Source organism: Eschrichtius robustus, chromosome 5 (genome assembly GCF_028021215.1).
Source record: "Eschrichtius robustus isolate mEscRob2 chromosome 5, mEscRob2.pri, whole genome shotgun sequence".
Lineage (NCBI taxonomy): Eukaryota > Metazoa > Chordata > Mammalia > Artiodactyla > Eschrichtiidae > Eschrichtius > Eschrichtius robustus.
The window spans coordinates 18,918,037-18,943,907 of record NC_090828.1 but is presented as its reverse complement, the minus strand read 5'-3'; the positions used below and the strand labels follow the sequence as shown (position 1 = coordinate 18,943,907).

Here is a 25,871-nt window from a genome sequence, read left to right as displayed (position 1 = left end):
TAAAGGCCAGACTAGAGTCGCTTTCAACTGAGGGGCAATTGGATCCGGGGGGCCCCTAGAATCTCTTCAGATTCCAGGCCAGGATATGAACCTGCCTTGGTTGAAGATAAGAAGGAAAGCAAACACAATCTAAGAACACCCATGCTTGGCAAAGATCCACCAGACCATCTTCTCAAAGGCAAACACAGTTAGTAATGGTTTGGGTTTCTTGAAATCAACAGATATCAAACTTCAGATTGAAAAAAAACAACTATTAAAAATCAAGAGCAAATTGATAGATTTGGAGTCTACACACATCAGGGATGGTGTAGAGTGAGGAGACAGAATGGATTCGAAGACAGAAAGAGAAGCAGCGCAGCTTGAGTGACTAAACCAGCCCATATTACGCATAAAATCATAGAAGGAAAGAGTGGGAAATCCACAAGTCTTCTCCTCTGGGCTCTGGGCACACGGCGTCCCTTCCTGGGTGACTCACAGTGGGATCACCTTCACCCCTGCTTCATGTGGTAAGGGCCTCTTTATAAGGAGACACACCGCGAGCCTTCTCCTCCATCGCTGCAAGCCAGGGGGATTGCGTCACTGACCTCCACACACACTCACTCCCTCCTCTTTCCAGCCGGCCACCACACAAGGGATCTTGTCTTGTGGTCCCTGCGATCCTTTCATCTAGGCTCCAAACCCACTGTCACCTTGGCCCTGAATCACTCCCCAGGAGACACTGGGAAAACATTGCTGGACAAAGAGCGTCTGGGTCCTATATGGTTAGAATTTACTGATCCCTGCTGGTGAGAGAACCCGGGCCACGCTCTTCCCTGCCCAAAGGCCAGGGCGCAGGAATAATTTTGAACCTAGCCTTGTGGCCAGCTCTGCCTACAGACTAGGTTTCCGCTGATTTGGGTGATACCAATTCCCTCCAGCTCCCAATAGCTGAAGAATAAACAGGGCTGAGAGGCAACCTTAATGGTTCTAGCCCTGCCTTACTTGTTCAGTGGCTGAGAAATTGTTAGAGCTGGAAGAGGGCTAGCAAGTATCCCACCCAGTTCTGTTCTCATCCCACTTGGCTATCCTGTTCCCAGGGCGGCCCCAAGGGAAACATTTTGGCAGCTGAAAATGTCAGTGTTTCTCAGATCCTTCTCCAAGATAGAGGATTCCCCTCCAACTGCGTCTCAGCTCATTTCTATGTCCCATGGTCCTAACATTTTTCCTTGACCTTCTGTGTGATAATACTCCAGTTTGGTGCTTGGCCGTTCTTTCTATAATTTCAGACCTGTGTTTCAATGGGCAGAGTTAAGAAGAGTTACAGGAATGCTTTTTACTCTCTGAGTATCCTCCCTTCTCAAATGTATTTCATTAGAACAAGAGTCTCTGAGAGAGTGTGAGATAGTGGAAAAAGGCTCTGTACTAGAAAGTCAAAGGATGAGGCTCTGGCTTCAACTGCAATTACTTGTGGGACAAGGTCACTTAATTCTCTTAGCCAATCCATCATATCTCCTTATCCTGAAGTGGCACTAGTGGAGTGAAAAATATTTTTATGTAAATTTGTTCTTTCTTTTTAGCCTTTTTACAAATCTGAGTAGGTGATCAATATATTATGTTGAATTCTCCTCAATGAAACCTGCTCATTTCACCAGATAGTTATGAGAATCAAATTAAATAACAACGGCAAAAATTCTCTGCAGAATACATAGCACCACAAAATTTGCTGGGTACTTACAATGGATGAGACAAGTTAAACAAGACCAATAATATCCCTGCTCTCAGGGGCTTCCCTGGTGGCGCAGTGGTTAAGAATCCGCCTGCCAATGCAGGGGACACGGGTTCGAGCCCTGGTCCGGGAAGATCCCACATGCCGTGGAGCAACTAAGCCTCTGCGCCACTACTACTGAGCCTGCGCTCTAGAGCTCGTGTGCCACAACTACTGAGCCCGCGTGCCACAACTAGTGAAGCCTGCACGCCTAGAGCCCGTGCTCCGCAACAAGAGAGGCCACTGCAATGAGAAGCCTGCGCACCACAACGAAGAGTAGCCCCCGCTCGCTGCAACCAGAGAAAGCCCACGCACAGCAACAAAGACCCAACACAGCCAAAAATAAAAATAAAAAATAAATAAACTTATAAAAAAAAAGAAAATATCCCTGCTCTCGGGGAACTTACCATGTAGTGGAAGGAGCCAGAAAAACCAGTAAGTACAATGCAGTGTTGATAGGGCCTATGATAGAACAAATAAAATAGCACATAAGAAGGGCAACTAGGGAATTCCCTGGTGGTCCAGTGGTTAGGACTCTGCGCTTCCACTGCTGGGGGCCCGGGTTTGATCCCTGGTAGGGGAACCAAGATCCTGCAAGCCATGCAGTGTGGCCTTAAAGAAAAAAAAAGAAGGGCAACTATCCTGAACTCAGAGGGCCAGGGAAAATTCCCTAGAGGAAGTGACATCTTCACTGAAATCCAAACAATAACAGGAGTCATCCAGGTGAGAAGGTTTTGCTGATGGTTGGCAGGAGGTTTCCAGAGGGAAGAGCACGTGCCCAGGACTAGAGATAAGAGAATAATGGGCTCTAGGAACTGACAGCCGTTCACTGCGACTGAAGTGAAGATCCGGGATGGGTTTGGGGGTGTAGATTTGGAAGTGTAGATTTTGGGGTGAGTGTGGCCTAGCAAAAGAGTGGGAGAGGTAAGTAGACGCCAGATCATAAAGGGCCATAATGGTTTTACTAAGGAGTTTGGACTTTATCCTAAGGTCAATAGGGAGCCACCGGATCAGTTTTCAGCAGGAACACGTGACTAGATTTACTTTAATCAGGAGCTTCCATCTGGTTTCTTGTCCTTTCTTGAGTATCACCCCCCACTCTCCAGTGAGGGCTGTCGGGTAACCCAGGCAATAGTCCACACTTCTAACCCAAGGGCCATTTCTTATCTCTTACTTGAATTCCACCAACTCTGCCAATATTTACTTTTCTCCTCATTCCTGGATCTTTCAACCTGTAGAAACAATTTGGTGGCCTCCTAACAGAAGGCTAAGATAATGCTGCCCAAACACATGATCGATCTGTATAAGAAAGACCTCATAACTGGATGATAATGACAGACTAGCAAATGAACTGTATGAAAAACATCCCCTCCTTTTCTTTCTTTACCTCATTAAGTCACCTAGAGCCACAGTTTAAGGCTTAGAATCAATACCCTAAGGGAAAATCATCATGGTCATTAACTTTATCTCTTGGCCTCACCATTTAACCTTAGAATTGCAGAACCTTGGCACTGGGAAAGAAACCTTTAATCCTCTAGTCCAGCCTTCCACCTGAGTGTCAGAGTTCTTTGGCATGACTTGGCAATTGAGATCAGATTATTTCTTACTGCCTGAAATTTCCTTAAGAATTTATTTTTAGATTCATCCCCCATTGAACAGGTTTAGGGTGGGACCTCTATGTCCAGTAGGGAATAGCTCGAACTCACTACATCTTAAGGTTCTAGAAGAATGCTATTCAAAGTGTTATCAACAAACTGGTCCTGGTCCATGGACTCCTTGTTACCAGCCCACACATAAGGTAAGTACAGAAATCAAGTGTAAGCATTTGAAAACTTTTATAGCAACCTGATATTGCCATGACATCCAAACACATGTTCAGAGGACTCATCTCAATGAACAGGGTATAAAACGGTTTGAGTATTACTGGACTTGTCACATGTGGCACCTGCTGCATATGAGTTATGCACAGTAAGACCATGTGTCAGATTACTTTGAAAAGCACTGTTCTAGAAGGTTCCATGGGAAGAGGAGAGGTCTTGGGGTAGGAGAGCTAGCTCTCCTCTCCGCCCCCCCCCCTTCTGAGTACAAGAGAGCGAATCTGCTGCCGAGGATGAGAACAGGAAGCTGCTCCCACTAAGCCACTGGCTGTGTGGGGTGAAGAGGAGGGCAGGAGTTGGTGGCCAGGTTATCAGGCAATAACAAACTCAGCATCCAAGCACGCGACTTCCAGCAATGCAAGGAGTTTCCTTTGTTTTGGGAAAACAAGAGCTGCAAGAAGCCTCTCCTTGACACGTTCTTGCCTGGCTTCGGGAGGAGCCCAACCACTCCTGACACACAAACAGGACAGTCCTGGCCAGTGAGAGACAAGCCAGTACCCTGACCACAACCCCTGTTTGCTTTTCCTTTTCCACCACTTCCTCAGTTGGAGGGCCACTGTGGGGCCATAGGGAGCTGCCAGCCTAGGTCACCACTCAAGAACTTCACCCCCAATGACCCAGTACCTACCCCATATGACTCTTCCGATGCCCTTTCTATAGCCTACTTTCTCTCCCCAATATGGTACTTTTGGTCTGAGACCAAGGGCATCCTTGCCTAGAGCTGTAGGTAAAGCTAAGCCTCAGAGCACCACTCTGACAAAGGTCATGGTATGCTCTAGCAACCTGTGCTATTTTAACTCTAAAACCAAGAAAATCAGCACCTATACAAGTGCCCAAGAAGAACAATATTTGAGCTTTCAACAAAATGTTCTGAACAAGTATTTTTAAGTTATCTGAATAGTCACTTAATTATATTAGGTTCTCAGCTTCAAGAACCCAGTTATCACCAAGACTAACATATATAAAACAATGCACCTCTTCATGATGCAGAATGTTGTCAAAACTAAACTTCTAGTAGCTAGCTAGGGAGTGAGGACCCAAGACCCAAACATCTAACACCACCTGGGAATCTAGCTCTTGGGGTATAAACAGAGTAAGAGTGTCAACCTCTCAGACTCACAGGAGAGCACCTTCTAAGACCAAAGACTTCAGAATATTTTCTCCATGAGCACTGAGAAGTAGGGCTGGCAAGTCCTATTTATGACTTCACTATGATCAATCAAGAGCCTTGGGGACCAGGAAACCTTCCTCCCTTTCTGATTAATCAAGGGAGCTTACTCTTTACCCTGCTGGCTCAAGAGTCCAAGTTTCTATGAAGACTCATTTGTCCAGTAAGAGGAGGGGTGTGGCGGCGGGACTCCCCCCACTCCAGGCCTCCTTCATGCCAAAGAAGGAGGAAACAGAATAAGCAAAATAAAATTCATAAAGCGAAGCAGTAATTATGGTGTGGTCAACAAGAGGCTGTCCTCAGGCCCATCATTATGTGGCTAAATTTAACGCCCTGCGCGGCCAGGGGAGCCGTGCGCCCCGGGCACCGTGTGTCCACACAGACGCCAGCTTCGCCACCTTCACCCGCTCGACAGCCGCCAGGGCTGCCAGAAAGCAGGTCACAATTTTTTTTATAGTCTGTTTACCAAGATGCTGTTTTTACTGCGAGGTTTCTCTCATTTTATCTCTTTTTCCCTTTTCCCCAAACAGACTGGCCTGTATTTTCTGTCCTGGTTTTTTTTTTTTCTTTCTCCCTCTCTCAGTACTATTTTCAGAACTCTAATTTTATATGGTATGTCCCTTTTTTTTTTTTTTTTTTTTTTGGTAAATATTTGCCATGACTAAGCCAGGCACATCCAGTTTAAAAGGCTCCGTCCCACAAAACATCAGGTCTTTAATGATATGCATCTCATTAGCCTTCCCCATGAAAGGGGGTATAGAAAAAAAAACAACTTACAGACTCTCTCACTTTTTATATCTAGAGAGACCTATATTTATATATGAGGACAAGTTGGAAACTGACATTCTGAGCCTCGATATGAGGTTAGTACAATGGCCATTTGATTCAAGAGAGAGGAGCTATTGGTCTCTATGTCAGTTGATTGCTAGTTGATCCAGGCGGTTCTGACCAGATCAGTACAGCCAGAAACAATGCTCGAACTTCTGAGATATCAGGGCTCACTAGATCAGGGGAACAAAACTCCGGGAAGTTCTCTGACACTAAATTTTCTAAAATGGAACAAAGAGAGTCAAAGGGGCACCGATATTTCCCTCTTCCACCAGTGGATGAAGTCAAAGAAAAGAAAGCTATGAGTTAAGAGAGCGCTGAGAGAGACCCCCTTCCAGTTAGAACTTCCTACCTCCCTTCACCAAAGGGCTTCTCCTGCTGGGCAAAGCCCCAAAATTGATGGGAGGACTTCTTACTGTACATGTTAGGTTTGATGAAAGGGGCCGCGTGTACATTTACTGCACTGAACAAAAGGCACAGCATCCAATACCCACTCTCCGAGGACTGATCTGTGATGCGTTTAAAATCACCTTGATCCTCCAAGAGGGAGTCAGATGAGCCCCTACTATTGACAGTTTTCAATAAGAAATGCTGGGGGAGGGAAATAGATACATGGATTGAGAGACCCTGAGTGGCTGCCGAAGCAGCATCTCAAGGGGAGTCTCTACTTTGTTGGCATCTTTAACTTGGTTTTCATTGGTTAGTTTAGGGATAATCAGACTCTAGAGGATTAACTGATGCTAACTAAAATCATAAGAGACCAATTTAGAAATTAAAGTACCAATTTATTAGTTTACAAGGTGAGGGCTATACTATTCCAGTGACTGATATATCTTCAGCTGATTTTTCCTGGGACGCTGAATAAACACTGAGAGTGCTACTTGCTAAACACAGAAAAAAGGCAAACACAGCAAATGACTTTATGTGATAGTTCACATACACTGCGGAAAAAACTAGCCATTCATCCTCATTCTACTCTAGCATTGCTTTGGCACTGTGCTAGACAAATTAATCAATTGTTACTCCTTGGCTTTTCTTTTCCTAAATTCTATACAACTCTGCTCCTCTGTTAGTACATCTCCTCAGACCTCATGAATTAACTATATAACAGTTTTTCTCAAATTGCTTGTAAGAGCCAAGAGGTGTGCAAGACGAAGAGTTGGAAGAAAGGGATATGGGGTAAGAAATGAGGCGGTACTTGGGGCAGAGTTCTCTAGCCATGGACCACTTCCTTATCTCAAAATGAAGTTACGAGATAGTTACGAGTCTCCCTACTGCTCACAGATGGGTCTCAGTCTTGCCTCCTGCCCACAGAAAGTTCCAGGTGTAGCTGTGTAACATGTGGCAAGGCAATGGGACATGATGGAAGAACACTGGGCTGGAAGTTCAGAGCCCTGGGTCCTGGTGCCAAATTCTGGGTCCTGGTGCCAAAATCTACCACTGTTTTTCTACATAAGAGTTCTTTCACCTTTGTAGGCCCTAATTTCCTCATAAGTAGAACAAAGAGCCTTGATATATCCTTAGATTGATAAAGTCCCTTCCAGCTCTTAAAATTCTATGACTCTAATCTTCTGAACAAGATATCTGAGATGCCATAATTTCCTTCTTAAGGTACTAGCCTAGGCCCTTGAGATCTATAACCTCATCTCATAAGCAATATATTTACAAACAGTTGGGTGGATTACTTCTGTAGGTAGCTAATCTCATCCACTTTACATTAATTCTTATTTATCTCAGTATCAGAGGTGACCCCAAATTGGGGGGGATATTCTGCTTGAGACTTGCATCTCCTTAGGTACCCACTAAATTCAGCAGTTTCACTCTGCTCTTCCCCGGCTGCCGGGTACTGCAGAAAACTAAATGCTAAGATGTTCATTGACTATTCCTTCTTTACACCGAGCAGTATCATCATCCTTGTCTCAAAGCTCCTCTTCATTCCTAGCTTCACTCACACCAAGTTGGAAGGAGTTCTTTGGAATAAAGATTCGAAGAAGACAATGTACAGCATCAGAACTTAGGCTTAGGCTTCAAGGGTAAGAGTAACAGATGCCAAAGAGCTTTTGAAGGATTCCCTCAAACCACCACACTTAGGGAGAGCCTCTCAGATTGTATAAATGAATAAAATCCCTAGATGTGTCTTTCCTTCAGCAGCTATTCACCGTACAAAATCCCTCTAAACTTGTAGCTCAAGATTCACCTCTTCCAGAAGTACCTTACCCAAACTAGCCTGGTATGAACCCCAGATCCCATCCAAATGAATCTATTTCTTCCTCCTCTCAGACAACATGTATTTTATGTATTTAGAATATTCTTTGCATATGTGTAAACATGGTCTAATCTCTCTCTTCAAAAGTCCATCTTTCAAGGGCAGAAACCATGTTTTAACTTCTCAGTATGACTCCACGATGTTTAATATTTCACTGGTACTTAATAAGTACTGTCCACACAGAGTTTAAATTTCCAAATAAAAAAACAAATAGACCAAAGATCTCCCACACAGAATGAAAAAAATGCTTCCTGAGACTCCGGGGCAATTTCCCCTTTGACAATTCCCTTATGGGAGATAACAAGGATGCCCACGAATCCTGCTGTCTTGTTCCCTAAACACTGGACAGCTGAGCTGCCAACCTACAGGACTCAGACTCCCTCTCATGTTTCACTGTGGCTCATTATCCAAAACAGGTTTCACCCACAAGCGAAGGCCATCATAAGAGACCACTTCAGGTATAAGGCTATATAAAGTCAATAGATCAGGCAAAGCTTAAAGGTAAGTCGTTGGATACTTTTGTTTTCTCTCTTCCTTTCTATAACCAGAGACATTTACCAATGTGAGAAACTTCTCCAATGCCAAGACCTTTGAGCTACAAGCACTCATTATTGTGTACCTCCTACTACAGTGCACTGCAGTAGGTTCAGAAGAGGAAACAAAATGAGCAAGACAGTTTTGCCCTGATGGAATTTATCACCTAACAGGGGCGATAAGTACAGAAATTCTTATATACAAGGCCAAAGTGATAAGAGACACAGGAAAGATACAAAGCGTAGTGGGATCTCAGAAGAGGGAAAGAATATAGCTTATACCTTGACTTCTGTCCGTTTCACTATTTCTAGCATAACAGAAACGTCATGGAACCATCTGATTCTCTTTTTAAGTAAGGAGAATTAAATGCCCTTGGAAAGAACTGCAAAATTCCTGGATGAAAAGGCTACATCCCCTGGGGAAAGAAGAGGGAAATAGGCAGAAATCAAGTCATCTATCTTCAAAATATCGCCTGTGCCTTCATGCCACCCACAAATCCCAGAGGAAGGCCTATCCCCTCGCTTTGCTCCACTCCGTAGGTCCTTGCTTTCACACTGTCATTTTCCCTTCACCACCGTAAGTTTCTCCTTCTCCAGTGGCTTCTTTGTTTTCAAACACATATGTGTCTTCTCTTCTTTAAAGGGGAGTTTTGCTGGGCCACTTCTAGCTCTCCTAGCTAGCTCTCATTTCCTTTTCATTGTGAAAATTCCCGATGAGAGTTCTACACTTATTGCCTCCCTTGCCTTATCAATCGACCCTTCTTTAGCTGCCTACAATCTGCTGATATTGCCCAAGATTCCGAACTGCCTGATGATCTTTCCTCGGGCAGTCAGTCTAGTCTCTATCCAGCACGTGGCACGGTGGATGACCCTCCCTGGTGATGGGAAGAGCATGGGATTTGAATAGAGACAAATTCTGTGACCTGAAGTAACCTGAAGCAAATTACCTAGCCCTTGAGCCACTGCTTCTTTATCTTTAAAATGAGGATAATATCACCAACCTCATAGGTTTGTTGTCAGGATTAAAAGCTATAACTTAACTGAAGCACCTACTGCTGTATCTAACACACGCGCAGTATGTACTTGATAACTGCTAGTTCCCCTTTCTTAGCTAATTTACTCCTCTATCCAGATTCTCTTCCTATCTCACGTTTCCTTTACTGGTTCCTACTACCTTCCAATTATGATTGTTCCCCAAATCTCAATCATTGGACTTCTGTTCTTTTCTCCATGCTGTTCCCAGCAAAAGATGCTTCCATTCTCATGCCTTCAAATGCTGCTCCTTTGTAGAACATTCCCAATTCTATTTCTAGAGGTCCTTTTTCAACCTAAGCTTCAATCCTATTTTTTTAACTCTTTCCTGAGCATTCCCACTTGTATGTCCTATAATCAATTTAAATCCAACATGTATTGAAAAAGATTTTCATCTTATGTTTTTAAATTAACTCTAATTATATATAAGGCATTGTTGTTTTTTTTTTAATAAGCTAAGGCATCGTTAAGTGGTCATACTGGAATGAATGAGCTTTTATGAAACCCTTCCTCTACTAGGGGATGACAAGGGAGACTCAACTGTGTGAATTGTGGCAAAATGTTCCAGAGGTATGTGAAGCTTATAGGTTAGACCTAAAAGGACTCGATATTTGCCAGAAATAAGGTATCAGTTATCACTGCCTCACTACTCAATTCTCAACTAAGTGTATTTCTCAGACCAGAGATTGAAACCAAATGAGAGACTAACAGTGGATTCGGTGAAGCTAAACAGAAAACAAGAAAAACAGTTTTCATTTTAGAAGAGTTGGTAACTTCCTTTGAATGAAATAAGGTGCACAGCCCCTGCGGCAGTGTCTGTTAAACTGTGTTAGCCAATCTGGGTCTAGATGTATCTAGACATGCAGGATTTAGTTTTCCACAGGCCCCTACAAACTCTGTTGTCTTTTATCCAGCCGGATACATGTTTCTGTTATATACCTACCCCCTGTAGTCATCTGAGTTTGTAATACCTGGTTTTGAGTGTTTTAGGATAAGAGAATTTAAATGTGATAAAGCCCTTTACTACTGGGATTCTCAGAATCAGAAAGCCCAAGTTTTGGAAATGAGTAATTTTAAAACATCTGTATTTTCTATATTGATTTCCTTTTTGTTTTCCCACAGATTTTTGGTGGGTTTTTTCCCCTCAGATTTTTAATAAATTTTCTTTTGAAAGTATAAGCCCTTATAGAGCTTTGTAAAAGGAAAATAAAGAAAGAAGCTTCTTTATACATTCTTGGGGCAAAAAGAGAGAAGTGGTGACCCCTGGTAGCAGGGCTCAGTGGTGACTACAGGAATCCCAGTGAGAAAACCCCAAAGAGAAGGCAAAATTCAGAAGAAATATGGTTGAGAAACATGTGCAGCCATCCCTTCCTCCCTGGAGATTTTCATTCCAGACCTCAAATACTGGTGGACTTGTGTTTTAAATAAGGAAAACCATTCCTTTATATGCCCAAGATTAGATTTAATTGAGCCCCACCCATGATTTTTCCAGTCTGTCAATGGCACCACTATTCTTCAGATCACATAGGCAAAGCACTGACAGCCTAATCTTCCTAAAAGATCACTTTCATATGTCACTTCTCCAGTCAAAACTTCCAATGGTTTCCCACTCTCTATAACAGTAATTAACTGCAAGAAGGAAGCGCCCCATCTCCCTCCTAGGAGACGTGCCCCTGTTTGAAAATCACTGCATGTAATGATAGATGTTAATAACTGTACTGAAACGGGCAAATAAATGGATTACAGGCAGAAAAGAGCTAAAAAACATTTACCTTCAGAACAAAGCACCAATCCTCCAGGCCAGCATTTAAGGCCTCCCCACAACCTAGCCTCAAGTTATTATCTTGCTAACTTTATTTTCTACTAATCCTCACCCACTCTTCTTCTTATTTTACATCCTTTGCCCATGTGTTTCTCACCTAAAATGCCTTCCACATAGTTCCCTAGCAAAATCTGAAAGAAATACTAAAGTCCAGTTCAAGTAATGCCTTTTACAGGAAGCTTTTTCCAATCATTCCACTACTGTGGCCCCTGTAGCCATTCATTAAGTGCAGCAAGCTCTTTGATGGCAATATTGCCATTTATGCTCATAATACATATGCACAACACTGAATACTGTAAGGATGAACTAGCTGCAAGTCTCTCGAGATCAGAGAACTGACACACACAATCGCATGGAGGATGTTCTCATGCATCTAGACTTATCCTTCTTTATGATGCCCATGAAGGAAACTGAAAAAACATCCTCTGAATGCTATGTCTTCCTCTGCATATTGAAAAACAGATATATGGCAGAGGAGCATCCCTTCCAGCCTTGGAAGTAGAGCCCAGAGAGAAGAAAGACTGAGGAAGGAAGAAACTTAATAACTTACTTTAGGCTCTATGACTAATGTTCTTTCCAGGATTTTGTCAGATTCTTATTCCTTTGGTTTTTGAGATATTTAATTTCTTAACTGGCTCTAAAAAAAGAGGTTCCAGGATCTCTCAGTAATAAAAGATTCAAGGTTTATACTTCATCCCAAAATTGGGACTGTCTCCCAGTAAACTAAGTGTCAAAGAAACAAGGCAGGTAGTAGAATGGCAATCTGACAGTGATCTTCTCCTTAGGCTACTCATCTGTTTACAGCAGGGCTGTCTAAGTCTCAGGCTACCAACAGGTGATGGTTTCATGGCCTATTCATAAGACAGTAAAAATAAGGAAGAATGGGAAGATATGACTCCTTCATCCATCAACAAATACTTCGTGAGCGCCAACTATGTGTGGAGGCACTGCTCTAGGCACTTTGGATAAACCAGCACGCAAAACACACATCCTTGTCCTCATTGAGTTTATACATTCCGGCAGGGGGAAGACAGGCCATAAACCATAAGCATAATAAAATAAGTAAATTTGATGGTAATATGGAAGATAAGTGCTATGGCGAAAAATTAAAAAGCAGAGCATGGTAAAGTGAAGTGGGAGTGCCAGGTGCAGAGGGGCAGGGATGTGGCTTACAATCTTAAATAGGATAATTAGGGTAAACCTACTGAGAAGGTGACATCTGAACAAAGACATGATTGTAGTCCATGTAGATATGCCAGCACATTTCTTGACATGCCTCCCCTGAAGAGGTGGAGCTTAATTACCCTTTCCTGGAGCGTGGCCTGGACTTAGTGACTCACTTCTAATGAAGAGAATATAACAAGACGGTGATAAGGTGTCACTTCTGAGATTAAGTTATAAAGAGACTGCAGCTCCCATCTTGGTCTTGGTCTTGGTCTCTCAGCCTCTCGGATTATTGGCTCTGGAGGAAGCCAGGGCCGTGTCATGTGAGCGGCCTTATGGAGAGGCCATGTAGCAATGAAATGGCACCTCCTGCCAACAGTCACATGAGAGAGCTTGGAAGTGAATTCTCCAGCCCCTTATGATGACTGCCTTTCCAGCCGAGATCCTGACTTGCGGTTTCAAGGGAAACTCTGAGCCAGAATCATCCAGCTAGCCGCTTCTAGATTCCCGACCTTCAAAACCATGTGAGATAATAAATGTTTATTGTTTTAAGCCACTAAGTTTTGGAGTAATCTGTTATACAGCAATAGATAACTAATACAGACAGAAAAGAAGGGAGGGATTTGGCCATACAAATATCTGAAGAAAGAGCATTCCAGGCAGAGGGAATAGGCAGTGTAAAGGCCTAAAGGAGGTGATGCTTAGAGTATTAGAAAGCCAGCAAGAGGCCAGTGTGGCTGCAGTGGAGTGGGAGTGGGGGGAGAGGGAGGAGATGAGGTCAGAAAGGTAATAAGATCCAGATCATGTAGGATTTTGTAGGCCATCATAAGGTCTTTGGGTTTTACTCTATAAATGAAATGTGAAGCCAGCTTTGAGCGGGAGAGTATCACGATGTGATTTGTGTTTTTAAAAGATCACTTTGTTGGTAATGGGCCCAGAAGGGAGGAGAAGTAGCAACAGGGATACTAATAAAGAGGTTAATGCAAAAATGCGGTTAAGAGAGATGGTGGCTCAGCCAAGAGTGGTAGCAGCAGAGGTGAAATTACAGGTGTACTTTGAAGGTAGAGCCAAGAGGCTGATAAACTGGATGTAGGATGTGAAAGGACAGAAGTCAAGGATGACTCCAAGGTTTTTGGCCCTAGCAAGTAAATGGATGAAGTTTCCATCAACATGGGAGGGGGTTTTTAGAAAAGCAAATTTGGGGGTTAGGACTAGGAGTTCAGTTTTGGACATGTTGAATTTGAGATGCCATTAGACTTCTACGTAAAAATGTTGAGGAGGCAGTCTGAAGTTAGGGGCAAGGTCTAGAATGAAGATTAAACTTGGGATTCATCAACAAGATGATATTTAAAGCCATGGGACTAGATGAGATCACTAAACGAGTGAAAAAAGATCAGAGCATCACGGACTGAGTCCTAAGGCACTCCAACATTAGGAGGTAAGGGAGAAGAACCTGCAAAAGATTCTGAGAAGGAACAACCAATGAGACAGGGAGAAACAGGAGAGTATTGTTCTGTGGAAGCCATGTTAAGAAAGTATATTGAGGAGAAGGAACTGACAAGCACTATAAAGGAAAAACCTAAATGGGAAACGATTAGCCAACTTGATTGGCTTCTGTCTCCCTACCCTTCTTTTCATTTCCACATCCTCCCTGATGTCAAATTCTACAGCAGTGATAAGTACAGGGGGCTGTGGGGATAGCAGGGTAGTGTACTTATCCCTGGAGGAAGGAGAGCAGACTGAGAAAAGGAAAAACTGTCATGGAAGACTCACAAAAGGGATGACACCAGTGCAGAGTTGGGAAAATTGAACAGGAGTTTGCCATGAGGACAAGAGAATACCAGGCAAATGGATCACGAGACGTACGGGCAGGAAGCTGTCAATACTTGAACATGATGAAAGGGTGGGGTGCTACTGGGGAGTGACAGAAGGTCAGGCTGAAGAGGTCAGCAGGACCAAATCATGAACCATCTTGTGTGGCGTGCAAGGAGTTTGAACTTTACCCTGCAGGCTGTTGTGAACCACTTAAGGACTTTAAGCAAGAGAGTGACATCATCATGTTCCTGTTTTAAAGAGATCACTCTGACATAACTGCAAGTTCAACTGGAGGAAAATAAGTATTGACTGGTAGACAAGTTAGGAGGCTGTGGCATAGTCAAACCAGCAATGAGGTGGGGAATGGCTAATCTAAGGCAATGGAAGCCGGAATAGAGAAGAAGAGCAGATTCAAAAAAGGGTTAATAAGTTAGGCTCTGGAAGTAAGGGCAAAGAGAAGAGGGGATAACTCCCAAGTTTCTAGCTTAGAAAACTGAATGGATAATGGTACAATTCCCCAAGATAAGGAATATAGAAGAGAACTGGGTTTGGGGGGAGTAGATGATTAATTTTGGACACGTGTAGGGTATTGCATTTGGGACATCCAGGTGGGAATGTCAAATATGCAGAAAGAAATATGGGCCTGAAACATAGTGGAGATATAAAACTGGTACTCAGGGGTGTACTACTGATAGCTGGAACTGGGTTCTGGATGAGATCACCCAGAGAGAAAGAGAGTGAAGGGCGGGAGGATGGAGGACCCAATCCTGGGTAACACTAACATTTGAGGGTAGGGAAAGGATGGAGAGTCAGCCAAGCAAACCAAGTAGAAGCTGCCTGTGAACTTAACAGGATAGCAATTTTCAGGTTAAAGAACTCTGCATCTTCCCCAGGTGTCTTTGATATAAGCTCTAGCTTCATAAGAACAGCAATGAATATCTTCATAGCTTGAAGTCTCTGCTCTAGAATCAGGCTGCAACCAGACAGGGGATGAAAATACTAACTAAAGCTAGACAGGACACAAAGGCCATGGCTACATTTAGGATGCTGAGTCAAATCAATGTTAACTATAGTTGTAGAACTATAACTATATAATAGAAATTGGTTAAGATATTACACGGAACAGATTCTTAAAGTCTTACAAGGCATTCAGAAAGCAGTAACAGGAGTGACTGCTATGCTGAATATTCTCCTCTGAAGATAAAGGAGAGAACTGCAAAAATCTCTATCTCTGCTAAGGCCTCCCTCCCCGAGGAAGCCAACTTCACGCAACTGCCCAGGTTTCGGTGTCCAGGGCTGATTCCCAGCCAGGGGTTGCCAGCTGCAGAGGGCGGGGCTCTATTTTGGGCTGCCTGCTGTCCCTGAGCCCAGCCGCGTCTGGTTTGAGCAGCATGCAGCCCCAGTGACTCACACACCCATGCAAACCGCCTGTGGCTCGTGGCATGGCCTCGGAATGCCAGCCTTAGGCCAGCTCCCTCCTCACCCCATTACACTGGGATAAATAAATAAAGAGCACGCCAGCAGCCGTACAGCCTGATGGCAACCAGATGAAGAGAGGGAGGCATGGACGCGGCCAGGGGAAGGAACTCCCTCCAGTGGACCCTGCTGAGCGTGGGCCATGCCAGCCCGCTCATCCTAAACTTCCTCTTTAACACTGTTCATACTGGCATGTAGTAATAGCCCCCAATTCCTTGACTGGTCTTCTATTCCTAGCCCCTAGTCCTAGGAAATGCTCTACATGGGGATGTTGCCTTCTGTGAGAACAGGGCCAGCCCTGACTTGAATGGGCACTGCCAGGAATCCCCCTCTAGTTAGGCCACCATCGATTGGCCCCCTTGGGCTCCCTGGAAATGAAAATCAGGCTCCTAAGGGGAGAGGAAAAACAAAAAGACTAAACGTGGAGAAGTAACCCCTGTCCGATCCTTAAATATTCTTCCTGGCCTTAGTATCCTAGAAACCTCCCATCCTACTGCCTCCTGTGCCCTATCTAAATGGCCTCTTGCCTAGCAATAGTCCTAACGAGAAGTAGGAAAAACAGACCCCAGACACTGACCGCATGGCCCTCTGACATCAGCCCTGGCCCCCCTGCACCTTCATCCCGAGCTCTCTGTCCCTGGTTTGTTTATCTTCCTATGTTGCTTATTTTGATGGCACATCCTTTCAGCTCAGTCTTGGGTGACCCCGTGACCCTTCTGTGTCCTGTTTGTAGGACCCCAGGCAAGCAGAGTAACTGAAAAGATGCACTGGCCATAAGAAATGCTGCAGTCCCGGTAGGAAACCTTTCAGTTCTAGCAGTTCTGCAGGACATTCCGAGGACAGGTCAGTGATCCCAGAGGTCACAAGAATTCTACATTATCCTAGCCCTTGACTCTCCTCTTATTTGTGTGTACGACCAGTAAAAGTAGCAAAACAGAATAGGGATAATCCTACACTATGAGTCAAGAAGTGTGGATGGTCCTAAACATACAGCTACCACCATATGACCTTAGGCGAGTCACTTAACCTCTCTGAGGCCCAATTTCTTAATCTATGAAATGGAAAGCTACAACTATCTATCGTCCAGATCCTTTCCAGATATAATAAAATTCTACAAGTCTATGCAGTTTGGATGTGATCCACCCAGAACCTAGAGGACCAGAGTTCTTGAAGTAGTTGGTTCCAAACACCAATCCCCTTCCTGGGCTAGCACCTGTATTCCGTATGCTTTCTCATTCAGTTCTGCAGTGTTCCTCCACCCCAACAGCATGAAAGAAATGAGACTTCAATTCTACAAATGAGAAAATAGAGGCTCTGAGAGAAGTGATTTATCCAAAGCCGCAAAATAAATCAGGAGAATAACTGAAGATCCCAAGTATGGGTCTAACAAGCAACACTATATCCACAGCCCACACCACCACAATTTTCATAAAATCCCTCCAGTGTAGGTTTATCAACATATTCACCCACAAACTCGTTGAGAACCTATTACTTCTAAGCACTATGTTTGGTGCTGGGAACATAGAAACACATTCAACGTGGTCCTTGCCCTCAAAGAGTCCATAGATCAGTAGAAAAAGACATAGTCTTGCAGACATACAAACAGCATCATGACAAAGTTATAACTAGTAAAATAGAGGCATGAACCAAGGCACTATAGTAGCAGGAAAGAAGGATTATCTTTACAAGGACAGTCCGGAAAGGTCTCCCAAAGAAGCTGAAGCTGACACTTGAAAGATTAATAGAAGTTTACAAGGTAGATAAGACCAGGGCACTGGGCATTCTAGATAAAGGAACAATGTGTGCAAAGACACAAAGGCTAGAGAAAACAGCATTTTTGGTAATTCAAAGCCATTCTGCATGGCTGAAGCATAAAATACACAGAGAAAAATGTTGAGAAACCCAGCTGGATACGTATGCAGGCACTAGATCAGGAAGGGACCTCCCTGCTGAGCTAAGAATAAGCCTCTCATTGTTTGACTAAGGGGCTGAGGTAGGGAACTAGTATGCCATCCCAGCCTACATTAACCTCCTTAATACCCAAACCTATCTGAGAGAAAAATGGGGGAAGCTATCTGAGAGAAAAATGGCCTAGGAAATCTCTCTCTGTCACAAGTTTAGGTTTAATGATCTCTCTTTCCCCATGAAGACCTGAAACCTATTCTGCTTCAGGACTTAGCAACACATGCTTTCCTTCTGCTCCAGAATTACAACTGCTTCAGTAGATGGACTGAGCGCTCAACTCACATGTTTTGTTCTCACTGTTAAGACCTCAAGCATCATGAGGCTACTGCTCAGTCAACGGACAAAGGCAGAACAGAAGGTTCCAAATCACCTGCTTTTTGCTCAGCCCTGTGAAAAGCACTAATTTCAGGTTCAAAAGAAGTAGGAGTCCCAGTCCCTGTCCACAACAAGCTTACAAATTAGCCTAGAAGACAAGACAGAAATATAAATAATCTATACATAACACAATATTACAACAGCATTATTTACTTACACAATAAAGTACCAACCTGGGTAACATGTATAATTAGAAAATAGTGCAATAATACTAGGGTACTAACTGTACAACCAACAAGTCTCAGAAGAGTTAGAGAAAAAGATCAATATTGACTGGTATTATCAAAGGTCACTATTATTAATATTACCCCTGCTTGGCATTTAATAGATGTTTCTTTTGGCCAAGTTCAATCCTTAGAAGGGAAACCTAGGCAGGAGCTTCTGACAGGCCACAATTATCTACTCCCCATTCATTCCTTTGCCAGTCCCCTTGTATAAACACTGTGATTTTCCATAGCCTACTGTGCCCACAAGACAGTCCCCAAATGGTAGCCCTGTGCTTTTCACCTTCCTCTACTGCGGGATGTCGAAGGGGCCCGGACAAGTAATAATGACTAGCCCCCCGCTCCACAATCCAGACCTGGGATCAGATCTCAGCAAGCAAAAATTTAGCAACTGGTCAACCAAGGTTTCCAAGAGAATTCCAAACAAAATCCCTAGGTACTTTAGCAGAGATGTTTTACAAATGTTAATCAGCTCACTTTTGCCTTTTACATCTTTTCCCCTACTTCTCCCCATCATCCCCAGGTATATCTTAAGCTTTATCAGACTTTCTATAGGTAACTTTTCCACAGAAAGGGCTCTCCAACGATGCAAGCAAACCTAACACCCAAAACGCAAGTCACCACTCAGGCACCTGGAAAGAGGAAGTAAAGCAAAGCTGCACAAGGAGAAAGGAAATAACAAATACTCTACCTCTACCATAAATTGTTCCAAGAAGGAATTCTCTTCAAATGGCTCTGTCTTCAACCGATCTGTAACAAGAAGGGAGGCAGAAAAGAAATATGAGTCTTAGAATGAGTTTCTTACCTGTGAGATGGAAAGGGAACAGAGCCCAGGACTTCTTGGGAAAAAGGATAAAGATGCAACACCCAGAGACACCTAGTCCAGTGGGAGAAGAGGACAAACAGGAGGAGGAAAGGGTGATTAGCAATAAATGACAGGTTCAGTGGCGGCATGTGCTCTAGAAGGTTTTCCCACCACAAAGACAGGTGAAATTGAATTTTTATTCTGAAGTTGGAGCTATGCAGCTTCCTAAAGTCCCAAGTCATTTTTCCCTCAGGCAATTTTATATAGCTGTTGGCCCTTCCCAGAGTCTTTCCTTGCCATTGCCTAGGGCATGTCTGGACCCAGTTACAGCTTCTATTGGATACTTGGGCCCCAGCCAGGTACTTGAGGCAAAAGAAGTGTCATCTAATCTCCAGTCCTGGTCAGCACCCAGCACCCACCCTCGGGAAAGCACCTCCCTAATGCAAATGAGTCTCCCCCTTTGCTAAGGCTCTTCGACTGTCTGTACCACTCCCGACCCAACTCCTCAAAGAACGTCCTCTCACCTCGGCTCAGCGTAGCCCCACTCTCCTGGTAGTCCTGGATCTCTAGATCCTTCATACGAAGCAATGTTGCTAGGTCCCTCACCTGGCACTGCAATGCCAGACTCATGCCCATCAGAGGACGAATCAAATGTTGGGAGACCTTCCATGGAAGAGATACCAATTAGCCAACAGATAAACATAAAGTACTCCCTAACAGTGTATAAGGTACCAGGAAAAAATACTGAAAAACAAATGTTTTCACAGGAACTTGTATTTTCATAGTCAAGCAACCCATTTACATGAATGTAAACACAAATATAATAATTAAATAAGTATATGAAAGAGGTTCAAGGATTTTCTTTGTGGCACAGATAAAAGGATGGGAAGAATAAAGGAGAACATGTATGAATAGATAACCTAGAGTTGTGATTTAAAGAGAAGGATGTGATACAGGTGATAAGAGGTTAAGTGTGGACTCAACTCTCAGCAAAAACTGAGAGATGAAAGCAGAAGATCCAAGTAACCTCCAAGAAAGTAGGTGCAACTAAAACAGAGTATGCTAGCTGGAGTGTAATAGAAGACCAATATCAACAGAAAGTAGAGAACTGTGAAAGTCAAATCAGACCCAGACACCAATTATGAACCATTTCAGGGCTGACGATAGCCCAGAATGAGGCCAGAGTTTCCATCTGTTCCCACAAATGCAGCAAAGTCTAAGGTCATTGTTGTAATAGAAACAAGCCAGTCACCAAGAGACCAGCCTAGGAAGGAATAAACCACCCCTCCACACAGCTTGCTCTTAACCAGAGGTAAGAAGGATGTAAGCATGGCTACACTGCAGTGCAGCTAGAGTGATGCTCTCATATGATAATGCATAGCTATATAGAATAACCATTCCATTCACCTATACAAGGTGTCCATTAGCCGTCAAAAAAATTAGCTAAAATCGATAATTTGTGGCTGGGGGGTATTATGAAAGTTCCTTTCCCTTCCCGCAAGGAGATGAACTAAAGGAGGCAGTGAGAAGAAACGCCCTAGATCAGAGGTCAGCAAACTTTTTCTGTAAGGGCCAGAGAGTCAACATTTTCAGCCCTGTGGCCCATACAGTCCCTGTCACAATATTCAACTCCGCTGTTGTAGCAAGAAAGCAGTCATAGACAACATGGAATAAATGAGGGTGGCTGGGTGCCAGTATAACTTTACAAAAATAAGCAGCAAGCCAGGTTTGGCCTGTTGGCCATAGTATGCCAACCCGTACCCTAGACCTAAAAAGGATAGCTTTTAGACAAGAAACCCCACAGAGGCTTGAAGTGAGGAAAAGGTACTAAAGTGGCCCATAAGATGTGCAAGCTGGATCAGGATCAGGATCAGAAGTCTGGACTCTTCAGACTTGTATGTTTTCATTTCCATTAATTTTCTAGTAAAACTTATTACTAAAGACTTCAGGTGTATTGTGGCTCAAACTAACAGGAAATGATTCTTTTTCTCTAAAGACAGAGTCGAGGAGAAGACACTGGGTGTGTGTTAGGGTTGCGGGAGGTTAGGGTTTAGTGGCAGCAGCTTTTGCACCAGCACCAGGACCCAAGAAACGCCGGGTAACAGTGCAGAGTGGAAGGCCGGCAATCAGGTCCAGCTATAGACACCCGTCACTTCTTTCTGTCACAGAGCACATCCCAACCTAGAACTGTCTCCCAGCTCAGTCCTTAGTATAAACTTAAACCTCCAGGAAGTACTGTTCAGAATGTGGCAGAAGCTCTGCTTTTGGAAAATGTATCTGCTCTAGACTCAACTCTCTTTCCTAGGAATTGTTTTAAGTTTGGTCCTTCTCAAGGGAGATCAGGAGGAAAAATAGGTGAATACTTGTATGAAAGCAAGCCAATATTTGGTGAGTTGAATTGAAAATAATTGCCACTGCTAACCAAGCAGCATCACCATCCATTTGCTGGCAGCACTCAAATAACAGAAATTCCTAGAGTTAATAACCAACCTTTCTCTGGGGGCTACTTTCACAGCAATTCCTTTGAGTAGTGGTAAATATAACAGCATGAAACATGATGAGAAACAGTTTTTAATCAATGCCATGCCTAATTAAATGTAGTTATTATTGAAATTATTGATAGGACTCCAATGTCCTATCAATATAGCAATGCTATCAATATAGCATTTTTTTTTAATTAATTAATTTATTTATGGCTGTGTTGGGTCTTCGTTTCTGTGAGAGGGCTTTCTCTAGTTGTGGCGAGTGGGGGCCACTCTTCATCGCGGTGCGCGGGCCTCTCACTGTCGCGGCCTCTCCCGTTGCAGAGCACAGGCTCCAGACGCGCACGCTCAGTAGTTGTGGCTCACGGGCCTAGCCGCTCCGCGGCATGTGGGATCTTCCCAGACTGGGGCACGAACCCGTGTCCCCTGCATTGGCAGGCGGATTCCTAACCACTGCGCCACCAGGGAAGCCCTATATAGCATTTTTTAAAAGCTTTTTATCCTTAAATATTTCAACTTCTCAAATAATTTCATAGGATTGGGTTACACCACTCTGACTCATTGGGGTATAACTCATTTCAAAGTTAGTTGAATCCTAACTTAGATCAATTAATTAGAATAAAACATTGTGGCTGAAGCAACATATTTCAAAGCAAATCCACAGATACTACAAAGAAAAATCTTGAAATGCTTTAGGAGGCTGGGACACTCCCTCCCTTTCATTTACAGACAGCAACATACGAAAAGATGCAGTTCAATAAATCAATTCAACAAATACCTACTGGGTGCTGAATACACGCTCTGACCCTGTGAGGCTTCTGCCCTCAAAGAGATCACAACAGTTAAGGAAGTCAGGAAGTGTGGTGGATATAGAACAGGAGTCGCCAATCTTCTCCAGAGGAAAAGCTATTTATAATTTTCCCCAGCATCTTCAGATTTCCCATAGAAATGTTCATATGTCATAGGCAGAAGAGCAGGATGACAGTTATCAATCCGAAGATGAAACGAATCATGTTTGGATATAATGAAAAGAATAGTAGACTGGGAATTAGGAGACCAAGATTCTAGTCCTGGCTCTCATAGCACCTAGATGTGAAAATGGCTTAACCCCAAGTACTCTCATGGTCCTTGTCTTTTTTATTTTTATTTTATTTATTTATTTTTAAAATAAATTTATTTTATTTATTTATTTATTTTTGGCTGCATTGGGTCTTCGTTGCTGCACGCGGGCTTTTTCTAGTTGCGGTGAGCAGGGGCTACTCTTTGTTGCGGTGCGTGGGCTTCTCATTGCGACGGCTTCTCTTGTTGCGGAGCACGGGCTCTAGGCGCGCGGGCTTCAGTAGTTGTGGCTCGCGGGCTCTAGAGCACAGGCTCGGTAGTTGTGGCGCACGGGCTTAGCTGCTCTGAGGCATGTGGGATCTTCCCGGACCAGGGCTCGATCGCATGTCCCCTGCTTTGGCAGGCAGATTTTTAACCACTGAGCCCCCAGGGAAGCCCCTTGTCTTTTTTTAAAAAGACAAATTATGGAGTTGGACTATTTGCTCTCACAGGCCCACTATAATACTAAGGTTAAGTAATATTACATATGTTCTCTTATTTAATCCTCACATCTCTGTGGTAAGGTCAGGATTGGTATCGCCATTTTACAGATGAAGAAACTGAGTCTCATAAAAATTCAGTAACTTATCCAAGGTAATACAAGTAGTCAAAGTGATGGAGCTGAGTTACAAATTCAGGTCTGCCTGTGCTCCTTCTACCACCAAAAAAACCTTCAGATATGACTCCTGGGAATCATAATCTGGCCAAAGAGGTGACAAATTTGAAACTCAAAATATGGAATATAAAGAATTACATTAGAAAACAAAGATAACAATAACAACAACAAAAAAGAATTACATTAGATACTAGGAAGAATAGACAGTGGGAAGGAGGAGGGGGTGATGAAGAGAAGTTGGCCAGAAGTGGAAATGGGCTCAGTGTTAGAAAGCTTTGTATATTCCATAATATCCTGCAGAGACATAAAAAGTATTACATTATTAATGTGAATGTGGTAGGGAGTGTGGGGAAACAGGTACTCTCCTACTCTCAGATATGACTAGGAGGAGTTAAGCTGCACAGTCTCTCTGGAAGACAATACAACATTACGTTAGCGAGATCAAAGATGCAAATACTCCTTGATTCAGCTATTCCACTTCTAGGAATTTACTCACACATTTACACATAGAAAAAGTAAATACAGGATATTCACTACATATAAAAACAAAAGAATGGAAACAATTTAAGTGTCTACTAGCAGCAGAGCAGTTAAATACACATTGATATACTCATTCATCAAAATGCTATGTTGCCATTAAAAAATATTACGGCAGGTCTTCTAAATGTATTGCTGTGAATGATTTCTACGTTCTAAAACTAAGTGAAAAAAGCAAGGTACTGAACACTGCGAACAGAGTGCTGCCATTTGTGAAAATACATATATCGAGATATGTATTTGACTATATGAGTATATTCATATATACATATATATATATACTGATATATATGTGTATATGTACATACATACATACACACACACATATATATGTGGCTTTCCTTGAGAATTCACAAGAAGCTGACAGCAGTAGTTGCTTCAGAGAAGGAAAATGAGGGACTGGAAAGGGAGTAGAAAGAAGACCTATTTCTTCCCTACATACCCTTAAATGCTATTTGAAGTGTTTGCCTTTTGCATGAGTTACTCATTCAAAAAGAATTAAATAAAAACTATGACAAGAATGAGTAACAAACAAAAATTATGACTGTGTGACCTCACAGACACACACACAAGCCTGAAATAGTATCCGCCTACATCCTCACCGGTGTCCACTGGCTCTAACTTTTTCCCTATAAAGCTTCCTCAGGTACAGGGATTTCCCTGGGATGGCATTCTTCTTCGTTTAATAATATACCTTGAAGCATAATTATTAATAAATTGTTCTCCCCATGGCCAACCAAGATTCATTCCACTCTAAACACTGTTGCCTCTTTTTATTTATTTATAATTTATTTTATTTATTTATTTTTTTGGCTGCATTGGGTCTTCATTGCTGCATGCGGGCTTTCTCTAGCCGTGACGAGCGGGGGCTACTCTTCATTGCAGTCCGCGGGCTTCTCATTGTGGTGGCTTCTCTTGTTGTGGAGCACAGGATCTAGGCATGTGGGCTTCACTAGTTGTGGCACACAGGCTCAGTAGTTGTGGCGCACGGGCTTAGTTGTTCTGCGGCATGTGGGATCTTCCCGGACCAGGGCTTGAACCTGTGTCCCCTGCATTGGCAGGCGGATTCTTAACCACTGCGCCACCAGGGAAGCCCCTGTTGTCTCTTTTTAAATTGCAGCTCCCCAATTAGAGGAATTTGCCTAGGATAGCTAGGTTTTCTTCACCCATTACTTTCAATTATATCATTATACAAGCGTTCTTTACTGTATTCTTTTTTTTTTTTTTTTTTTTTTTATTTATTTTTGGCTGTGTTGGGTCTTTGTTTCTGTGCGAGGGCTTTCTCTCTAGTTGCGGCAAGTGGGGGCCACTCTTCAACGCGGTGCGCAAGCCTCTCACTGTTGCGGCCTCTCTTGTTGCGGAGCACAGGCTCCAGACACGCAGGCTCAGTAGTTGTGGCTCACGGGCCTAGTTGCTCCGTGGCATGTGGGATCTTCCCAGACCAGGGCTCGAACCCGTGTCCCCTGTGTTGGCAGGCAGGTTCTCAACCACTGCGCCACCAGGGAAGCCCTTTACTGTATTCTTTTGAAAGAAAAAACTATTAGAGCCCATCAGCTTCCAACAGGAACTGCCTCCCCAATCTCACTCTTCTGAATTTCCAGAGCTGTGTGATATAAAATGAGAGTAGCTATTGCTAGGGCTTCCCCAAGGCTGCCCAAATGTTTTGGTGCCAGAACAAGCATTATTGAGGGAACAGTGCCTCCTGGTGTTACTTAGAAAAAGTTACGGGGTTTTGAACAAGATGATAAATTCTACTTAAAGCAAGGTGGAAATTTTCAAAAGAAGTTCAATTAAAATCAACAAAATTGAGTGATTATTATTTGCTAAGCACTGTTTATGGGCCTTAAAAATTCAGAGGTTAATGAGCAGTAGTTCTCCAAACACTCAAGACTAGCTTGGGTCAAAAATACTAGATCAAAAACAGGGAACAGTTTGTTGAAAAGCACTTTGTTCCATCACCCTACTGTTGCCAAAGCATCATACTACCTCTGGGAAACTAAAGAAGGGAGACAGGAAATGATGCCCACTTGTCTTCAGATCCCT

The 25,871-nt window shown here is 43.3% G+C and overlaps 1 protein-coding gene across 2 annotated transcripts in view; it reads right to left on the bottom strand.

Moving 5' to 3' along the window:
- The window catches only part of NHEJ1 (non-homologous end joining factor 1), an 81,969-nt gene that overhangs the window by 50,703 nt on the left and 5,395 nt on the right, over positions 1-25,871 (bottom strand). For both annotated transcript variants that reach the window (XM_068544427.1, XM_068544426.1), the window contains exons 4-5: positions 19,619-19,757; positions 18,981-19,039 (exon numbers count right to left, since the gene is read on the bottom strand). In XM_068544427.1, the coding sequence (XP_068400528.1) occupies positions 18,981-19,039; positions 19,619-19,757 (198 nt within the window). The remainder of the gene's footprint in view (positions 1-18,980; positions 19,040-19,618; positions 19,758-25,871) is intronic.